Source organism: Rhinolophus ferrumequinum, chromosome 3, assembly GCF_004115265.2.
Source record: "Rhinolophus ferrumequinum isolate MPI-CBG mRhiFer1 chromosome 3, mRhiFer1_v1.p, whole genome shotgun sequence".
Classification (NCBI taxonomy): Eukaryota; Metazoa; Chordata; class Mammalia; order Chiroptera; family Rhinolophidae; genus Rhinolophus; species Rhinolophus ferrumequinum.
This window is the reverse complement of record NC_046286.1, coordinates 62,959,300-62,980,947: the sequence shown is the minus strand read 5'-3', so window position 1 is coordinate 62,980,947 and position 21,648 is coordinate 62,959,300. Positions and strand designations below refer to the sequence as shown.

At 34.6% G+C, this 21,648-nt stretch overlaps 1 protein-coding gene across 1 annotated transcript in view; it reads left to right on the top strand.

The window, feature by feature from the left end:
* The window catches only part of CDK19 (cyclin dependent kinase 19), a 130,065-nt gene that overhangs the window by 42,021 nt on the left and 66,396 nt on the right, over positions 1–21,648 (top strand). Inside the window, exon 2 of the mRNA XM_033097548.1 lies at positions 4,837–4,912. Within this exon, the coding sequence (XP_032953439.1) occupies positions 4,837–4,912 (76 nt within the window). The remainder of the gene's footprint in view (positions 1–4,836; positions 4,913–21,648) is intronic.

The following is a 21,648-nucleotide window of genomic DNA, read 5'->3' as shown; positions in this document are numbered from 1 at the left end:
ATTTCCTGCTCACCCAGAATCTTTTTCTGGCTGAATTGTGACCTCCGTGATATCTAGGGTATCACAGATATCTAGGGTAAGTTTCTAATTTTGTTCATCCTCAGAGTTTGGCATAGTGTTGGGCATATAATATTTATTCAGTAGTTGTTTGTTGGTTGATGTAAAATAAAATAGTAAGTTTCTTTTGTTTTCCTTAGAAACATAAATGGATTTTAACCCTACTAATTTGAAGACTAAAAATTTTCCCTCAGCCTTTCTTGAGCTTGAATTTCCGCCTTTTTTTCTTAAAAGATGTTTCTAAATTTTTGTCTGCCATGGGTCCTTGGGACCAAAGATGGCCCAGGGATGAACTGCACACCTGGTAGTAGTATTGATAGGTGCCAAAAAGCCTTGGGCCTAGTTATGATTATAGGAAATAGGTTTCTGGCCTTAACTCTAGTTGTGCATACAGGCTGCGGAAGGATGCTTCACCTTGCTGGAGGCTGGTCACCAAGTTTAGACTGACAGGTAGGCATTGAAAGGTATGCGACTATCTTTTTCTTTAAGCCAGTTCCTAATCCATTCAAGACATGTTCCTACATACTGATCTTGTTTCTTTTGGCTTGAGCAGTTCTTCCCTGAATTACATTTAAATGCTACCACTGAGTCTGGTTAAAGCTTTTATTTTAAGGCAATGATTTCTATAGTTTGCACAACTATGTGCTTCTTATTTTTTCTACTATCTATAGAATTGCTTGCATCAGGAGTTTTCTAGAACATAGTGTCTCAGATGGAAAAAGTAATAGGATCACAGTCTCTGCTAAACTAATTTTTCTGTTTTGTTGTTACATAATGTTCCTGTTGAATAGTTGATTTCTTTGTGACTGCTGAAATTGAAGCCTGCATGGTTTTCATACGCATTACTAATGTATAGGAGAAATGTCATTAAATTAAACACATTTTAAATTAAATATATCCATGTTTATATTACACATTTATATATTTTTAATTCTCCTGGATTTATTTAGTAAACTCCTTTGATTATTTTCAGTATGCAGTTGCTCTAACCATAGTATCAAATATGCACTAAAATTTAGAGAGCAGCTTACCTGAAGGCTTTGAAATTCCTTTGTCTTTATTACAGTAAAATACTACTTTTATTTAGAAATAAGAGTAATTTAGAAATAAAATAGTTTTAAGAAAGAACTAAGCTGCTTGTAAAAGCCAGGTTATCAGAGCAGCGTAGGGCAGGTTCACTGGCTTTTCAGCCTTGTCACGTGAAAGAGCAGATTATTACTTTTATGATACTTAATATTAGGTGTACCCGAGACATGTAAGCTGTGGGGCATGATGAACTGTCCCCACCTTTTGGAGGAACTCCTGGAGAGGGGCACTCACATGGGTTGAGAGCAATAAAGCTTCCCTGCCCCACGTGCTAGTCATTGAAATATTTGTGGGCATTGTGGGAAAGGACCATTTTTAGTTTCATAACTAAGGTATTGGCATTTGACTGAAGATTCGCATTGACATAGTACGGTGGTGAAAGTGAGCCCCATATGCCTGCTGGGATGCTGCCACTTCTTCATATGGTAAACCTCAGAGGTGCCACATCATTGCTTACATCTGATGTTAATATGCAAGAGAAATGATAACGATATATGCGCTTTCTTTTAGTCTTCAATGTAAAAGCTGCAAATAAATTTGAAGTTTGCATATCTTTGAGTATTTTATTAATTTAGCAGATGGAAGTTATATTTAAACTTATTAAGTGAAATAATTATTGGGTTTGTTCCTAGATCCCACCCATATAATTCAAAGTAAGAAGTCTATGCGTCAGTCTATTCTGCCCAAGCTTTCAAATTCCTTTGACAGCCTGGATATGAAATTCAGAAGTCATTAATGTGATGTGTTAATTTTGTACTTTTTGACTTACTGCAAATATCTTATAGTTTCCATAGCAACGATAACCTATCCAGATTGTGTAATATTCTTTACAGTATTAAAAATAAAACTATGCAATTACATGAGCGTCTGGAGCAGTTCATTTAGGGGAACTGGGGTTTGAAATTTATTTATTTTATTTCTGTTTAAAAATTATGATTTTCTATGAAAATTTTCTCAGAAAGCTAATCAAGTTTAATAATTTATTAAGTTTATTCTGCAATAGATACCTGGTAGTTAACTTAATTATTAAATTATGAAATTTACATTGTAAGCACTGTGTTAAGCATTTCAGGCACAAGTGCTCTCACACATATACATATATATTTAAGGTGGCGGGAGACATCTGGTTTTAATTACATTCAGCCACCTGCTGTTTTGTACTTCTTTAGTGGTTTCTGGGTAGTCTGAAAATAGTCTAGTTTTATGTTTGGAGGAAACAGACAGAAAAAGGAAAAAAAATGATCACTTAAACTTTCCCTGTTTTTGAATTTGCTCTTGAAAACATGCCTAAGATACCACTTTGACAATACTAAAGATTGTTTTAGTAGTTGACTGTTTTCATAATGTCAAATCATTTTGGCGTTTTTTCTATTTCCCTCTAATTCTAATTCAGAAGACAATATAATATTAGCACTAAAGCTAATGTAACTTCCTACATTTTAACACAACTGTTTTTTATTTTTTATATTACTTTCCACATATGTCTAGATATATGTTTATTTTATATGGTATAATTTGTGTTTTCTCAGTAGTATATGGCAAACATTTTCCATGTTTCTAATGACCTTCATGATTATCATTTTATTAACTGCATAAGAGACCATCCTGTTGATATGTCTGGTGTATTTTCTCTTTACCAAAGTGCCGCTTAATTACCTTGAATGCCATGTATTGGAAGAGAAATGGATGTAGTTTTCAAACTGGTTGTGGGGGAAAGTAACCCTAACTCAGTTACTTGCTCAAAGCATAGGTGATTGTGAGAATCTTCAAAACGCACTTTAAATGTTTTTAAATACATATTATGAATAACCTGATAACTTCTTAAACTGCTTTATCTGCTAGTAAACACAGAATGGGGAAAATGAGCAATAGGTAAGTAGGACAGGTGTGGCAGTACTTAGGTACTACCATTTGGTGAAACCATCGTGACATGGTGATACCTTGCTAAGGCTCTAACACAGTAGACTGTGTTTTGCCGTGTATAATGCACTCCCATGTATAATGCACACCCACGTTTTTGGCCCAACTTTTCAGGGAAAACTTCTTTTGCTTTAACTTTTTTTTTTTAAAGACTTTTTTTTTTTAATTGGGGAAGGGGAACAGGACTTTATTGGGGAACAGTGTGTACTTCCAGGACTTTTTTCCAAGTCAAGTTGTTGTCCTTTCAGTCTTAGTTGTGGAGGGCGCAGCTCAGCTACAGGTCCAATTGCTGTTGCTAGTTGCAGGGGGTGCAGTGCACCATCCCTTGCGGGACTCGAGGAATTGAACTGGCAACCTTGTGGTTGAGAGCCCTCTGGCCCATGTGGGAATCGAACCGGCAGCCTTAGGAGTTAGGAGCATGGAGCTCTAACTGCCTGAGTCACCGGGCCGGCCCCTGCTTTAACTTTTTAATTCAAATTTTTATTTGTTTACATTTAAGTACTTGTTTTTTGTGTTATAAAGAAATTTTAGTATTTATTTTTTAGCATATCATGGTACAAGAAATTTTATGTAACAAATAATTACAAAACACAAGAATAGATACAAGGTACAAAAAGTTTTATGTACCGGTAACAAATTTATGATAGTTACACATCATATAAGGCCAAGAACTCGTTGCAAGTTCATCGTAAGTTCAACAAAACCGATGATCATATTCCCGAGTATTATTTTGCAGACGGATATCGTTATTGATTTCTAGAGTTACACTTTTAACTCATAAGCATAAATAAAGGAATTAAAAACATTTATATGGATAGAATTATGCGCATCCTTATTTTTTCCTCACAAATTTGGGCAAAAATGCGCATTATATACTGCAAAATACAGTGATCAAAAGACAAAATTTGGAGGGCATGGATTATACTCCTCTTATCAGAACTCCATGGTATGAACTGCATTTGTGACATTTAGCTGGGATCTTGGTGTGGCTGCTTCTGGAGTCAGTACCCTGAGGATACTGTGTGGCACTAGCCACTCATCTGATGCTCTCAATGTTTTTATGGACTGTGTCACCATTATTGAAATGCTGTCTTCCCTTGGTTAAGCACCCTGGTAATTACTGTAGGTTCCCAGAATTCTTAATCCTACTTCCATTGTTTGGATGGTTCACTGTTAACTACTGGGTTTTTCTTAGAGTTCTTGTGAATGAGGTGTTGGCTGAAGTTTTGAAGTCTTTCCAAGGCTTTTGGTTGAGGTCTTGGGACTTTTGAATGTCTGTCCTTTATCCTAGGTGAGTAATAGGGTATCCCAGTCTGTCAACATTTTTTCATAGCTCCTCCCTCCTATTTAGTGGTTCTTACACTATGAAATTACTTTAAATGAATATAGGAGTTTACATCTGCCATTTATTTTTGTGGTTAATGTTTATAACAAAATGCTTTCGTAGACTCCAGATAATTAAGACAGGAGTAGAATTATCTTGCAATATGCTTGAGTTTATGTTTGTTTAGTTTTGAAACTAGTGCTGTGTTTAGTATCCTGTTCTGTTTCAGTTTTGAATTTTGTCTGTCTGGTATTTTCATTGTGACATGAATTTTGTTTGGTATTTCATATTTCTGTAGTTGAAATATCAGAAATAATGAGCAGTGCATGCATAGTGACAGTAGTATTTATATATCACTGCAAGACCAGTGCATTTTCATTGTTGTTGTAGTTATAATTTTCAATCAAAATAATGTGTACAAAAAATAATTTTTTTTTGTTCATATGCAGAAAAGATGAAAAAGAATATGCATTGAAGCAAATTGAAGGAACAGGAATATCCATGTCAGCTTGTAGAGAGATTGCAGTAAGTGGATATAAATATTTATTTTGTTACTGATATTGGATGATGATTGATATTAATATAAAATAGTGTCATTAATGTATACAATGCATGGTTATTTCAAAGATGTTAATGAACGATAGTTTATATAAAATGAGAAAAGCTGCATAAACTTGTTAATTATTTAAAAGTCATCTTTGAACATTCTCTTAATATTTAGGGTTTATAATCTTAGGAATACTGAACTAAGTGAGGAATTAATTTAAATTATGATTCAATGTAAATAATTTCATTAGTATATTTTTCTGTAATTTTAGGACTGATGTGTCTTTATAGAGAAAGGGATGATACTGTTAGATATTACGCATATTAAAATTTTTTTCAGAAATAAGTGTTTTAGTGCCAGATTTTACTAGTTGCTAGAAAAATAAGACTAACATAATAATAGGATAATTCCTTAAAGAAATATAGTTTCTTTTTTTTTTCTTTATAGGACACACATATACATTTAAGTAATGATTGTCCGTAAGAATACCTAACATTTACGGAGTATTTACTAGGTACCAGGCTTACTAAGTACTTTCAGGTATTAATTTAATTTTCACAGCAATTATATGAAACGAGTACTTTTAATATCCCCATTTTATAGATCAAAACCATAATTAAGGATTAGAAAGCTTACTATTATATTACCTTATTTTATTCTTCAGAGTCTTATTTATTCCTTCAGTTTCTTATAGGGGCTTGATCATAATATCACATGTAATAGGGATTTCTGTCTGTCATTTGGTAACTGTTACGTACATTGCCAATAGTTCCATGTTTCTGTGTGACTCACTTGGAAGCACGCCATCATCACTGTTAGTAATAAGAAAAAGTGTGGTGCAGAGAAAACATTCTCCATTATTTCCTGAGGCAGGAAATCTGTACACCTGAGTGTCTGTCTGTCTTAGTAGCTAAATTAACCATGAGTCCTAGTTTCCTTATTTGTGAAATAAGGGAACTATGAGGTCCTTTCTCACCGTAAAGTTTTTGATTTCAGAATGGGAGCTTCTTACTAGACTGTGCACACTTTGAGGGGCAGGGACCTTATCTTTTAATGCCTGGCGCATAGCGTGTGCCCCGTAAATATTTGTTGAATAGGTAAAGAAACAGAACAAAACAAATTCTATTAGGAGCCTGTAAGCCTAAGTTTACTTTAGAATATAAATATATTGCTTTAAAATGTTCAATTTGGGAGTGTTCTATTAATTGCAAAGTGGTGTTACAAATATCCTACGAGAACATGCATTTTGTACACAAATTTTACTCCCTAAAATTCTTAAACATTATTATCTCAATCAATATGAGTATCATTAGTGTGCAATTTTGCTGTTTTAGAGTATGACAATTTAGTATAGCGTTAATTCACCATCCATATGTTAATTGGGTAGTTAGGTGATATTTAAAGTATATGATTATTAGGAAAAGAAAACCCTATTGTAAACTTTGTTATTGAAATAGAGACTAATATATGCCGAGGAATCCAGGGGTTTCCTTTTCTCCACATCCTCTCCAGCATTTATCTCTTATCTTTTTGATGATAGTCATTGTAAAAGGTGTGGTTTTGTTTTACCTTTCCTTGATGATTAGTGATGTTGAGCACCTTTTCATGTACCTGTTGGCTAGTTGTATGTCTTCTTTGGAAAATGTCTATTCAATTCCTCTGCTCAGTTATAATTGGATATTTTTTCTATTAAATTGAATGAGGTCCGATATATTTTGGATATTAAACCTTATCAGATATATGGTTTGCAAATATTTTCTCTGATTATGTAGTTGACTTTTCATTTTGTTGATTGTTTTGTTATTGTGTAGAAGCTAGAAAAGCTTAACTTTTAAAGTCATTCACAGTCTTCATATTTTTATTGAGAGGTTGCCTAATAGAACTTTACATAGTATGCAGAGTTTCTAGATTGAGTAGTAGTTTCTCACTACCTGAATGACTTAGCTGCAGCGCGATAGAAATTGGACACAAATTTCGATGGCTGTTATAGAAGCATAGTGCCTAAGTGCATATATCCTTGTACATTATAAGCTCACCAGCACAGTTTTATAATTATTCTTTATGCAGTATCTTTTAGATCATATTGAAGAAAAGAGTTACAAACAAAAATACATTATGCTCTCTTTTTCATTTGCTATTGTTGTGGTTGCCTTTAGCAGTGCTGTTTATTTTTTGTGTACATTGAGTTACTGTTTATAGTCCTTTTATTTTAACTGAAGATCTCTATTCTCCTAAAAGTACAAAAATGATCAATTTCCTATTCCTGCTCTAATTAGATTAGATTTAATTAGCTATTAATTCTTTATTCTTAGTGTTGTTTATTTTTCTCTTGAATAATATTGAAGCAAAATTATGCTATAGTGACATATTCAGAATAAGGACTAAAAATAAATCTGATAATGGCATGCAAAGGGCTAAGCTCAGAGTCTGAAATAAGGAACAGTAAATGATTGTTTTTATTCTGATTGATAATAACTTTTTCTTATTTCAGCTTCAATTAAAGAATATATAATTTTTTGTTGAAATTGTTTCACTGTGTTTAAAGTAAATTATTTTTAAGAATCTATACATTTAACTTAAGAGTAAGGTAGATGAGAGTAAACAGGATCAAATATATGGTGATGGAAGAACTGACTGGGTGGTGAACACTCAATGAGATATATAGATGATGTATTACAGAATTGTACCCTTGAAACGTATGTAACTTTACTAACCATTGTTACCCCAGTAAACTTTAAAAAAATAATTTTTAAAGTATCTTATCATAGAAGATACTAAATTATAAAATCCAACATAATCTTGGTTATTCTTATTGTAGGTTCAAAATAAGATATTGATGTGGAAAAATGAATTATTTATTTAAAAAAATATCCCTTTGGTTTCAGATTGTAAAATGAGAGAGAATATGGACTTTGGATTCAGATAGACTTGGGGTTGTATCTGGACTTCTCTGTTATTTCTATAATGGAGTTGGACAAGTTGCTGTTAGAAACAGGATCCATTTTCTAGGTAGCTGTAGAAATGAAGCTGTTGTAAAGGGGTGTCAGGACATACCTTGATTTGCTTCTAGGGCTGGCATTCCCAAGGAAGTAGGCCATACAGCAGCCCACTGGTTGCCCAGATTCTCAGAATCTCTGAGCTGCTTAACTTCCTAATGTTCCAGATCATTCTCAGCCCTACCCTATAACCAGTATATCAATCAACTAAATCTCATGAAATGTTTTGACAAAGCACTTCTTTTTAAATATGTTCAAGTTCTTAGGGAGGAATTGCCCATGAGAGCAGAAAGTCTGACCCTTGCATATATGTTAGTGGCACATACTGCATCTAAGCTCTAAGGTTAAAATATAGCTAATTTCTATTTCTAGTTCATCCTTCAGACTACTTATTTTGATTTATTTGGATTTGGAATTAAACATCTTTCTCAGTCTATGTACTCTCTTTTTTTCTTTTTTTGCCTAATAAAGTTATTAATCATGTAAACCAACTATCAATACATCTGGTTCCTGTGAACCTTAGTTTCTAAATGTCTAAAGTGGAATTAATAGTACCTAATCTCACAGAATTGCAGTAACAATAAATTATAGTATGTAAGCCTTTTGTCTCATAATCAATTCTCAATTAAGGTTAACTTTCCTCCTTTCTCTTAAGTTGAATTCATGAACGTTATGGAGGATAAGTTGTGGGCGGCCATAGCTTACATCAGTAATAATAAACGGGGGGCCAGTACATACTGTTCTAAAAAATTCAGTTAATTTGTTGTGGTCTTTGAATGTTAAATTATATTTAAAATTTACTATAGTAGCAGATACAATTGTGCCCTCCTCCACTCCCCCCCCCAATATATCAGTCATTTAACATATATTGATCACTATTCTTTGTAACACAGTGTTGCTTGCTGAGAGAATACAGAGCAGCATTTTCAGGAAGGCGGAAGTCTTTTTAAGTCAGTTATTTGAAATGTGAAATACCTTTTCCCTCAGGAAACGTTGATATAAATGATGCCCAGGTTACCAAGTCTACCCAACCAAAACCTATGTGCCTATAGGTAACTGAGTTATGGTACTCTAATACTGAAGAACCTGAAGACTACTTATAACATTGTTTCCATGGAGAAACACATTCAGAATTAAAATGTTACGTGCTGGGATACATCTTACCCCTTCATAGTTTTCTAAATGGCAACAGGCATTTGAGGTCCAGGTCATTGGCCAGGGATCTGAGGCATTGGAAACTAGAGTAGGGATTGGGGGAGATTAGTCATAGTGTTAGAGGTTAGGGGGTGTTATAGCAACCAGAGGCAGGAGTAGAAATTGTATTATCTAAGCAGTGAGGGTTGGGAACTAGGTCTTTGCCAGGGAGGAAAAGAGGAGGGAGGGGATAATGAGGGAGGGAAGGCAGGCTGGGGACCTGGGAGGCCGCTGGTAGGGTTTCAGGAGTAACCAGGAAAATGAGAAATGGAGGCACTTAGCCAGGCAATGGCTGGCTCAAGTCAGAGAAAGAGCCTAGTGGGTAGGGCAATCTAAAGTGACAGGGATCCGAGACGGAAGCACACAGTTAGGGATTTGGTGCAATAACACAATTAAAGCAAAGAATCGAGCACAATTGGGCTAAGGAGGTTAGTTACTTCAAATACCAGTGGATTATCATATTGACACAGTTACATATCTTTTTCTTAAATCAGTGACCTAAGCTGTGCACATTTTTAATAGAGATCTTTGGCTTAATTAACAAGCAAAAAACCAATCAGAACAGTGCAAAGTCAAGATGAAGTAGAACTTTAACAGATACAAACTAGAGTTAATATACTTGCGTTTTGAAAGAATGAAATTATTGTTCAAAACATAATTCTATTTTATAATTATTTTATTAATTCTCAGTATATAATAAGAATGATATAAACTGATAAGACAAATATTGGTTTATAAGCTTCTTAGCATACTCAGCAGCTCAGTAGTTTTCAAAGTTGGAATAGACTATTTTTCTTAAAAAAATGTTTTAATTAATTGGAAATTCTATAGTTTGTAGATTTTAGTGATGTGATTAGATAATATAGCATTCAAATAGTTGAAAGTAAATTACCATTAGAAACAAAATGATTGCCAAAGGGTTGAATTTGCCCAAGATAATAATGCTAGGTATTGTTGATAGTAAAATAATATAAGAAAAGAAAAACATATTTGAAAACCTTATTTGCAGAGTAGTAAGTAACTGAAGTTTGGATACAACCTGTTTTGTCACCTTTTTTCTCTATAAGTAAGTTCCACTTTAGAAAAGCTTTTTTTTACCTTTTGGTTTGTCTACCTTTCTAATAAGTTTGCCATACCACTTTATATTTTAAAAATAATCTGGTTAATAAGCCTAACTTTATTTGTGGTTTTGGTCTTTGGGTGTTGCAGGTGTGGTGTGAACTTTATTCTTTCTCAAAGAGAATTCTTAAAGTTATGTATTTTTAATCCAATAGAAAAACAGGCCAAAGAGTTAAATAAGAACTTTATTTAAAAAGTGAAACAGATGGTGAATAAATAAAAAAGATTCTCAATTATATTAATGATCATAGAAATACAAAATACCACCACAGTAAGATACATATTTTTGCCCAGCAAATTGGTAACAGTATCATTATATTAATGATCATAGAAATACAAAATACCACCACAGTAAGATACATATTTTTGCCCAGCAAATTGGTAACAGTATCAAGTATTTGCAAGGATATAGAATACTGGAACTGTCATGTAGTGCTAGTGGAATTATAAATTATATTACAACACTGAGGGAAACAGTTTATTTAGTAAAGTTAAGAATTACAGACCTTATTACCCAGTAAGTTTACTCCTAAATATAGATGCTGTATATTCTCAACCCCAATTGACCTAATTCCCCCTTTCATAACAATTATTTTATTGTTCCCTTTACTATCCTGAATTGAAATTCATAGATGATATAACCTATTTATATGCATAATTTAAAAATCATTATAACCCCTTTATTATAAAAAATAGAAAGTAATTTATAATGAAATGACATTTAAATATATAAGAATCAGGCATTTTAATTATAGTATCTAAATGCTAATCAGTCAGCATACCTAATTGTGGAACATGTAATTGAGTTGACACTCTGTGTGTTGTTTTGGGTAGCGTTGAATTACCATTGTTTTTGGGTTCAGCTAAATCTGTACTGTGCTATATGTGATTTAATTAACTTGTGGGCTTCACAACTCATTAGGAGATTCTGAAAAGAAATTCTAATTGTTCCTCAAATTCTTACCTTGAATTCAAAACGTGTGTGAAGCTTATTAGTATGCTAAGTAATATTTAATCCCATCATTTGATTTTTCATTTCACTTCTTTTTCTCCTATTGTTTGTCCTATTTCTTGTTCCTCTTCTTATTTCTTACTTGTGTCTTATGTGTTTTCTGTCTTTTTTCCCACCATTTGCCCAAAGTACGTCTGTTCCACAATTGTAGCTGTTTGTGATTCCACAAAAACTGTTTGTACTTATTTTATCTGTTTTTCTTATTCTTATCTGGAACTGTTTTCCTGTCTAGTTATGTATGGTATGTAGATTCATACTCAGAATTTTCCCAGAAGCATAAAGAAATCATTTATCACATAAACAATTGCTCAATTGTTATTAATTAGTAATTTACAATGCTCTGTTTGCCTCTTGCCTAAAAATGAACAGTCCAGTTAGTGGGCTTTATGGAATTGAGATTCCCATTGTTGCAGGGGTTTTTTGTTGTTCATATATTAGCATTTTTAAAGTATTTTTAGTATAGGTTCATTTTGCCTTCATAAAATTTAGGTCAGGGATTGTGTCTGATATATTCACTCTTGAATCCTTGGAATCTGTTTAGTACAATGCTTGGAACAAAGTGGGCTCTTAATAAATGTAATAATTTATTTGAATTTGTTATTTTAACCATATTAACAACAACTAAAGACTTTGGTGTTCTGATATAGTTTTCTCAGTAGTACTATAGGCAAATTATTATTTGAAATAAAAAATTAAACTTTGTGGATTATTTGTTTTCATTATTTAAAATTCTGGATTCATTCTGATTCTCCTTCCCATAACCATGTATGATTTAATGAATAAATGGTGGGAATAATAAGTTGATTTTTCATAAAATATTTGAGTATCTATTATAATCCAGGCTTTGTGCTAACTGCTGAGGATACAGTAGTGAGCAAAAAATTTCCCTTTCCCTTAAGAAATATATTGTTTTGGAAGAGACAGATAAGAAAACACCAATTTTGACACGATGTAATCAGTGCCATCACAATGTTAAGCAGAATGCTGGATGATAATCTAGCCCATACTTGGGAGTCTGAGAGGGCTCCTTAGGGGTTTTATGGTAGTGGAAGTCTGAAAGACAGACAGGAGCTGGCTGGGTGAAGGAGAAGGAAGTGGGAAAAGGCATTTGGCCTGAGAAAACAACGTGTAGGAAGGCCCATAAGTTTTATGAATAACTGGAAGAGTGTACTGTTTTAATTCCCTTCAAGCCTACCAAGTTAATGAGTTATTACAACAGCAACACGTAAATTTCTGTTGTATTAAGCAACTGAAATTTTGGGGTTTGTGTACTGGAGCAGCTAGTGTTACCCTCATTAATGTGTGAATAATAGACGTACTGTCCAGAGTTGAAACAAAAAATTGGTGTTAAGAATAATTTTAAAAGTAAACGATAGATGAAGTAAAAATGATCACCTGAGTAAAGAAGATGGAGAGGGAAGATGGAGATGGAGGTGTAAATCAGCTAGTTTCATCTATTATAACAGAAAATCAATAATGTTTAAAGTTGAAAGTGAAGAATAGTGATATAAACACTTAGAAATAGGAAATAATCAAACCAAAGAACCAAAACCACAAAAAGTTATAAGTAGTTGTATGTAGGGAAAGGGGGGGATGGATTAGAGGTTTGTTTGATTATAATCCCTGTGATATTACTTTTTTATTATAAATATATTACTTTGACTAAAAATTAGACTAGATGAAATAATACTGTACACCCACTAGGAGGTCTAAATCAAGACTGAGCATCACATTGTAGGGAGGATGTGGAGGGAATGGAAGCACAAAAGGGTACAGCCACTTTGGTAAAAAATTTGACAGTTTCTAATGAATTTATACATATACATACAATTTATACATACAATTTATACAATTGTATGACCCAGAAACTCCATTTCTAGGTATATATATCCATGAAGAATCACTGCATGTGACCACAGAAAACTTGTGAAGAACATTCTTAGCAACTTTATTTATAATCTCCTTAAACAGGAAACAATCCAGATGTCCAGCAATAGGGGAGTGGATAAATAATTTATGGTGTATCTGTAGCAGAGGTTACTACTCAAGTCTAAAAAAGCAAACTGAACAGTAACATGGATGAATCTCAGAAACGATGAGTAAGAGGCCAGACTCAGAAGAATACATGTGGGTTTGTTATCATTTATATGAAATTTAAGAATGACAGAAATATCTATTGTGGTAGAAATCCGAATAGTGGTTGTCAGGAGTTGGGGGAAGGGTTGAGTGGAAAGGGACACATGTGAACTTTATTGAGTGATAGAAATGTTCTATATCTCGATCTGGTTGATTGTTACATAGGTGGTATGTGTGTCAAAATTCATGCTGATCACTTAAGACTTGCTAATTTTACTGTATGTAAATCATACCTCCATAAAGTACTAGTAGTATAAAAAATACAAAATAAAGACTAGAGAGCTCGGTGCATTAAAGGAATGAAAGAAGTCTAACATGGTTGGGTTAAGAGGAAGAATTGGGGATAGAAATGTTGAAATAGGCCATCTTGAATGACTTTGTAAATTACTAAGGATTATCCTAAAATCATCAGGATAATTTAAGGTTTTTAAGAGAAAGAATACTAAGTTTGAATTTTAAAACTATCTTTGCCTTCTGAGTGGATTGAAGAGAGGTAAGAATGGATGAAGGAAAACCTGTTAAGAAGTTTTTGCTGACACCAAAATAAAAGATGATAGCAGTTTGTATTAGAGCATAACAGAGAGGTTGGAAGAAATAGACATTCAGTGATGGAAAAAGAGAGAAGACAAAGTTGACCACAATGTTTCTCTTGATCAACTAGGTAGCTGATGGCACAATTTACTGAGCATGAGAGCAGAGGTAGGCAGGAGTAGGGGTTCGGTGAAGATGGTGACCTGAATTTCACAGATTCGATTGCTTATTTTGGGGAAAGATACAGAAGATCATATAATAGTAATCATGATAATTAGAAATACAGCAATACTGCAAAATTTCAAGGAATTACTACAATCTAGATTATATATTCCTTTCTGCTCAAGCTATTAATATTCCTTCTCTTTTCTGTTTATGAAGACATGGTTTCCATTCATAGTCTATATAAAATGCAACTACTGAACATTGGATAGTTTATACAGGAAAGAGAAAGTTGGGTGGTTTTATCAAAGAGAATGATTTTTAATGTAACTCTGTCTTTAATTATAATAGCCAGCCACTAGTATTGAAACCAGCCAATCATATAGTACAGAGATAACCAGTTAGACACCTTCGTAGGAGAGACTGCAAAGGGCCCAGTGCTGTTAATCTTCTTTTCTGAAAATTGAGATATAATTCACATACCATAAAGTTCATCCTTTTAAAGTTCATTCCTTGATTTTAAGTATATCCACACAGTTGTGTAAGCATCACTACTCTCTAATTCCAGAACGTTATCACCCCAGAGAGAAACACTGTATTCAGTAGTAATTTCCTTTTTCCCCTTTCCCTCAGCACCTGGCAATCATTACTCTGCTTTCTGTCTTTATGGATTTGCCTATGTTCTTTTTTCTTTTTTTTTTTTTTTAAAGATTTTATTGGGGAAGGGGAACAGGACTTTATTGGGGAACAGTGTGTACTTCCAGGATTTTTTCCAAGTCAAGTTGTTGTCCTTTCAATCGTAGTTGTAGAGGGCGCAGTTTAGTTCCAGGTCCACTTGCCAGTTGTTAGTTGCAGGGGGCACAGCCCACCATCCCTTGTGGGACTTGAGGAGTTGAACCTTGTGGTTGAGAGCCCACTGGCCCATGTGGGAATCGAACCGGCAGCCTTTGGCATTAGGAGCACGGAGCTCCAACCGCCTGAGTCCCACGGGGTCTGCCCCTGTTCTTTTTATATTAACCTGTCTCCAACATCATCACAGCTGGTCATTCTATAATCTAGAGATTCTCAAACTTCATGGGCCTACATATCACCTGGGGGTCTTGTTAAAATGCAGGTATTTTAGTAGGTAAGGCTCAAAGATGTCTCAGAATCAGAAGAAATTTCACTGTAAATGTACATGAATTGTTACATAGCAGCGGGCACTAATCAAGGGGAAATTATTCCAATCTTGAGTTTACTTAGTAGTTAATTAACTTGAAAGTGATTTCTCTCCTACTATCCTGGCTATCTACATGTATAAAAGCTTATTCTGGGGTTATTTGTACCCGTAATTAGGTCCTGAGATAGTTATTCCTGTATTGTTCCTTAATACCTAGTCCAAAATTTAGTGGCATAAAACACCCTTTTTGTTATGCACGTGGATTCTGTGAGTTGGGAACTCAAAAGGCCACAGCGGGGATGGTTTTCTCAGCTCTGTGATGATTGGGGTTTCTGTCGGGAAGAGTTGAAGGTTGGGATCAACTGCTGGGTGCTGTTAATGCTCCGTGCTCCTAATGCCAAAGGCTGCCGGTTCGATTCCCACATGGGCCAGTGGGCTCTCAACCACAATTTGATGAATTATTTGATAATTTGAGGGCTTGTTCACCACCATGTCTGGCACCTGTGCTGGGAGCACCCAGAGACCGGGACTGTTGACCAGAGTGCCTGCGTGTGGTCTTCCTTCTGCGTAACACGGTGGCCTCAGCAATAGTCGGCCCAAGTTTAAGTGTTAAAGTGAACAATGAGAAAGCCGCCTTGTTTTATTTTGGACAAAGCCTCACAAACTATGCATTGTCACTTCAGCTGCATTGTGTTGGTTGAAAATGAGTCAAATAGCACCGAGACAGATTTCACCTCTTGCTGGGAGAGTGGCATGTGCTAGAAGAGCATGTGGTACTAGACATACTGTTGTGGCTATCTTTGGAAAACACATTCTGCCACAATAGTCAGCTCCAGTATTTGCGAGTATTTTTCATTTTAAATCCATATTTTATAATGACTTTAGAGATAAAAGGTCAGCAGTTCTTTACCTAAATCCATGAATGGAATTTAGGGCTTTACAAGTCTGTGAACTAAGGGTTGAAAACATGAAGGAAAAAACGGTTTTAAAAAAATATATTTTTCTATTACTTTGAAAATAGCCTTTTAAAAACGTTTTCCCCCCTGAAAGTCAAAATTGCTAAGGTATTTCTTTTCCCCTTCCCTTACTTTAAACAAGTATAGGGTGTCAAGGATCATTAGTGTATCCAGTTAGATTATGTACAGTTTTCATTGTTGCTACATGTGGAGATAGATCCCTTTCCCACTGCTAAGAATCAAGGAAAATTTACCATGCCATCTGTATTTATGCAGTCTAATTTAAATGGAAAAATATTTTTAAAATACAATAAGAAAGACAAGAAAAGAAGAGGAAAAAGGAAAGCAAAAGAAAGGACAAAACGTGTGTCATTTGAGCTTATTCTGAAGCTTGAGTGTGCAGGGATACAAAGTCATGCTTTTTCTGGGCTGGCAAGGTTCTTGCTAATGGAATCCAGAAGCCAGCAAAGCTGAAGCCTCCTCTATGTCTGCTTAGCCAGAAAACACACTGGGCAGTGTGAACTGTTTTGACAAGAAGGTGGCTTAATTTGAAAAGACTGTAACCTTCCCTAAATTTGGTTATGCCCCCAATACAAAAGCCTTGTCTTACTAAATCGCGTAAGCAGAAGTAATGATATGATTGGAGAGTCCTTGATGAAACGCTCGGAGCTCTGGATGGTTTCAGGAGCAGAACAGTGAAGGCCTTTTTCAGATGATATTGTTCTTCCAGAATTAATTATTGACATTTTTTTCCTTGTAATCTCTCAAATCAAGGTTTTAAAGGAATTGGAAGCTATGCCATTTTCTTTCAGCATGTAACCAAATGAAATTCTGATGTTTCTTAGAGAAGCTAGTTTCTCTTTTTTGTTCTTTAAGAGCCTGCTGATGCCATCAAGAATTGTTTTGTGAACACATTTTGGAACTGGGAAAGACCATTGAGGGTTAAAACAGTGAAAAGTGGCTTGCCATTAAAACTGATGGAGTACCTGATAACACGTCTGGTTTTGCTGCGTTGGTGAAGGAAGAAGGCTCCATAGGTCGCTATGAATCATTGCTTTTACATTAGCATCAAAGACTGTGCCAAAGATCATGAAAGAAGTCTTGTCCAGTGTCTTAAAAGTCACACTTTGTCCCTTGAATCACTGCCTTGTTGAGAACTTCTCTTGAGAAATTGGAGTAGAATGTCAGGTTGTTTTCTATTGCAGAGAAGTTCATTGATTCTCCAAAGAACAAGTCTTAATGCACTAGGGAATTCTGATTCCATTTGCTGCTACATAACTTTGTGAATCAGGGTTTTCAGAACACTTGTCTATTGGATTGTTATAGTCACTGGCATGTTAAAAAACATTCTGCTTGCTGTTCTAGCTCTTTATTCAAGAGAAATAGCAGCACCCTTCTAATTGAAGTTGATTTTTGTGGAATGAATTTTAGTTTCCTTTTAATCTCCTTTCTAATCTAAGCATCCTTTTTAAGTTGGAAGAGTTTAATCTGTTTACATTATGTGTTTATTCATATAAAGTTATTTTTGTTATTCTCAAGTTTTCTATGTCTTATGCTTTGATTTTGTCACCCCCTTCTTTTCTGACTTCTGAAGTATTGATTTTTTTCCTGTTTGCTTTTCTCCTAAACTTCTGGTTTGGAAATGACTTACATTCTTTCTAATGTTGTAATTACTCTTGCATTTTTACATACATATTTGACTTAAATTCTCAAGTTTATTCAGCTTCCTCTAAGTAGTGCAAGAAGGACTTGAGAACTCGAACTCAGCTCTCTCCCTGTGTTATTTCTCTCTATTATTTAAGTTCCACCTTGTTTTTACATTACCTCTTCCTCAACCTCCTACCCCCCAACTTTGTATATTTTTGTTTTCTTTGCAGTCAGGGCTTATTTAGATTTACTTACACAATTCTTTTTTGGCATACACTCTTTATTAAGGTATATCTTTAGTGTTTCTTTCAGCAAGGGCTTGTTTAATGACCAATTTTTTGGCCTTTGACTAAAAATGTCTGTTTTTTTGAAGGATAAGTACACTTTTGAAGTATAATTTAGCTGAATATAGAAATAGAAGTTCGTTTTTTCAGCACTTTGAATTGTTCTCCGCGATCCTCTGGCCTTGGTTATTGCTGCTGTGACATGTGCTGTCCGTGACGTCTTGCCTTCCTGGGTAATCTCTGTTCTCTGTTTGACTTTAAGGGTTTCTCCCTGCCTTTGTTGTGTTCTGCACATGGCACAATGCAAGGTCCAGGACATACAGCAAACTTCCTCACTGGTTTGCCAGGCCAGTGGGTAGGGTGTTTTCTAATCCTCTTTTCACTGACTTCTCACTGTTGCTCTTCCGAGGCTCTGAGCCCTGTGGAGGGGTCTCTTTCCAGTATCTCAACCATATGCCCCTAAGACATCAACTTCTATTTTTAAGTGGGAATTTAGAACCCCAGCTCTTAGGGCCTGTATCCAGGTCTTTTATCCCCATAGGTTTTACTCACCAGCTCATTCTTTTGGCTCTGATTCGATTTCTTCTTTGTTCCTGGCACCTGGGAATCTTCCTTTTTGTCTTTTCAGATTCACCATTTAAAATGTGTTTAATGGGGAGGAATAAAATCAAAGAGTCCTTGAAAATAAGAGTTATTTTCTAATGGAATCAAAGACTTCTGAAACTAGGTGCTTTATTTCTCCATCTTAGGAGATTTCCAGAGTGCTAGTATAAATGTTAGTTGAAGTGTATAATATGTCCAGAGCTCTAAATTCCTATTGATTGATTATCTGCTTTATTCCATCAAAGAATTTAAAGTGCTTTTTTAATACATACGTAACCCTTGTAGAGTGACACACTTGAGCTTCTGTTTCCTCTTTAACTTGAAGAGCCTGTCAAAGCCTGCGACCATCTTAGGCATGTCCAGATTATGTCTGACTATTCTAGAAAGATTTCATAATACTTCATTAAAATAATCTTTCTATAGGAAGACTCTTTGCCATGGTCTAAGGTAGTGGTTCTTGCAGTATAGTTCCTGAATCCTCAGCGCAAACAGTCCCTGGGATCATACAGTGTACACTGTTCCCATGTCGTTTGTTAGATATTCTTCTTTGTCATGATTTTCAAATTAACATTTGATAAAGTGTTCACACTCCTGGGTGGTCCACTGATGGATACTTTTTATAAATAGATGAAGTATGAATTTTATGACTTGGTTTATTTTTTTATATACAGAGAGAGTGCTTATTAATTCTACAGTGTAATATGTTAAATAATATAAAAATGATACATATGTTTGGTATATTTATGATTTCCTTACACTTGCGCACCCTTTATTTAAAAAAGTTCTTAAAAGTTCAGTGTTAGATGGGAATTAAGGAAATGTTTTACATCTGTAAATTAATTACCTTTTTTTTTCATTACCTACACCAAGCTCAGAAGAGCAGTTACAGTATTATTTATGTAACTCCTTTGAATGGTCCCCGTGGATTTAAAACACAATTAGCATTGTTATACTTCCTTCCATAGAGACAATGTATGCTTTCCTAATAAATGTAATATGCTTTTGTTCATGAAGAATGTCACTTAGTAGTGCCAACTATTTTAGCATGATAAAATAAAAATATTTACAATCCAAGAATACTTTGAAATTGTTCTTACAAAAGAAAGAAGTTCCATTGTTTTTGGTTTATTACTTCATCATACAAAAATTCTGTAAAAGGCAAACTGCATGACATTTCAAGGTTCAGAGATTTGGTGATCATTTAAATAAAGTTTTTGCCAAGGTACTGAACATACGAAATGAATGATATCACCATTGTAAAGGCATTAAAGACTCATTATATTTTTAATTAATTAATTAAGTACTTAAAGCCCACACAGTACCTTGTATGCAGGAGTGTTCAGGAAAACGTTGGCTGAGTTTAAGTGATAGAGCTAATCTTGACTCTGTTAACCTACTAATATCATATTGTCTTTTTCACTCAGTGAGTCAGCTACCGTTAGCTATGTCACATATTGTGAACTGGCCCAGAAGCCATTGTAAGATGTAAACGTGGAGGAGAATGAAGAAAATATTAAAGGAAAATAGGAAATATCCTATCAAAATATTGGTAAAATCTGTCTATAGACCTGAAAGATTGAAGAAAATATGGTTGCCTAATGGATTTTAAAATGATTATTCACAAAAAAGAAAACGCAATTTAAAAATGGGCATAGCACTCAAACAGACATTTCTTTCAAGAATATATTCAAATGGCCATTAGCACATGAATAGATAGATGTTCAGCATCATTAGTTACTAAGGAAATCAACGCCACAAGGAGATACCCTTCACAGCCACTAGGATGGTAATAATAATAATAAAAGGAAAACAGCAGCTGTTGGCAAGGATGTGGTGAGTTGGAGCCCTCATCCATTGTTGGTGGGAATGTGAAATAGTATCCATGCTGTGGAAAACATTTTGGTGGTTCTTCAAAAGTTAACCATAGAATTACCATATGACCCAGCAATTTCACTCCTAGGTGTATACCCAAGAGAACTGAAAACGTATTCAAACCAAAACGTGTACACAAATGTTTTTAGCAGCATTATTCATAATAGCCAAAAATGGAAACAACTTATATGTCCATCAGCTGATGAATGGATAGATAAAATGTGGCATATCTATACAACAGAATATTATTCAGCCATAAAAAGAAGTGAAGTACTGATACTTGCTACAAGATGGATGAACCTTAACAACATTAAATGAAAGAAGCCAGACACAAAATGTCACATACTGTATGTTTCCATTTATATGGAATATCCAGAATAGGCAAGTCTATAAAGACAGAAAGCAGATTAATGTTTGCTAGGGGCTGGGATGAGGGAGGAGTGGGGAGTAACTGCTTAACTGGTATGGGGTTTCTTTGGGGGATGATGGAAATGTTCTAGCATTAGGCAGTGATGATGGTTGTACATTATCAAGGTACTGGAAATCACTGAATTGTGTACTTTAAAATGGTAAAGTTTCTGTTATGTGAATTTTAGCTCAGTAAAAAAAATGAATAATTAGTATGATTATAAACCTTTTCTTAGTAAAATATTACCAAAGTAAACATTTTAAAATCAAAGGAAACTTTATTTCAACATTGTTATTTTTGTGCTTAGAAAAATTATAAAACGTTATGTTTGGGGAAAATGGATATGAAGTCACATAAACATTCTTTTAGGTTTCAATAAAAGATGTGTCCATTTGGGGCCTCATTCAAAGGAGTTCTGCTAGGTACAAAGAACCTTAGAATAAAGCACTGCAAGGCAGTCTTATGCAGGTATTGTGCCCCGTGCGTTGCTCCTCTTTTTAGTCAGGAACAGTATGTCTCAGTCCTCGACACTTTCCTTGCCGTCTTATTCTAGATCTGCTTGACGTCTTACTGTTGTGACATGAAACTATATTCTGTTTGATCAGCACTAATCTGGCCTCCATTTTTTTTTTTT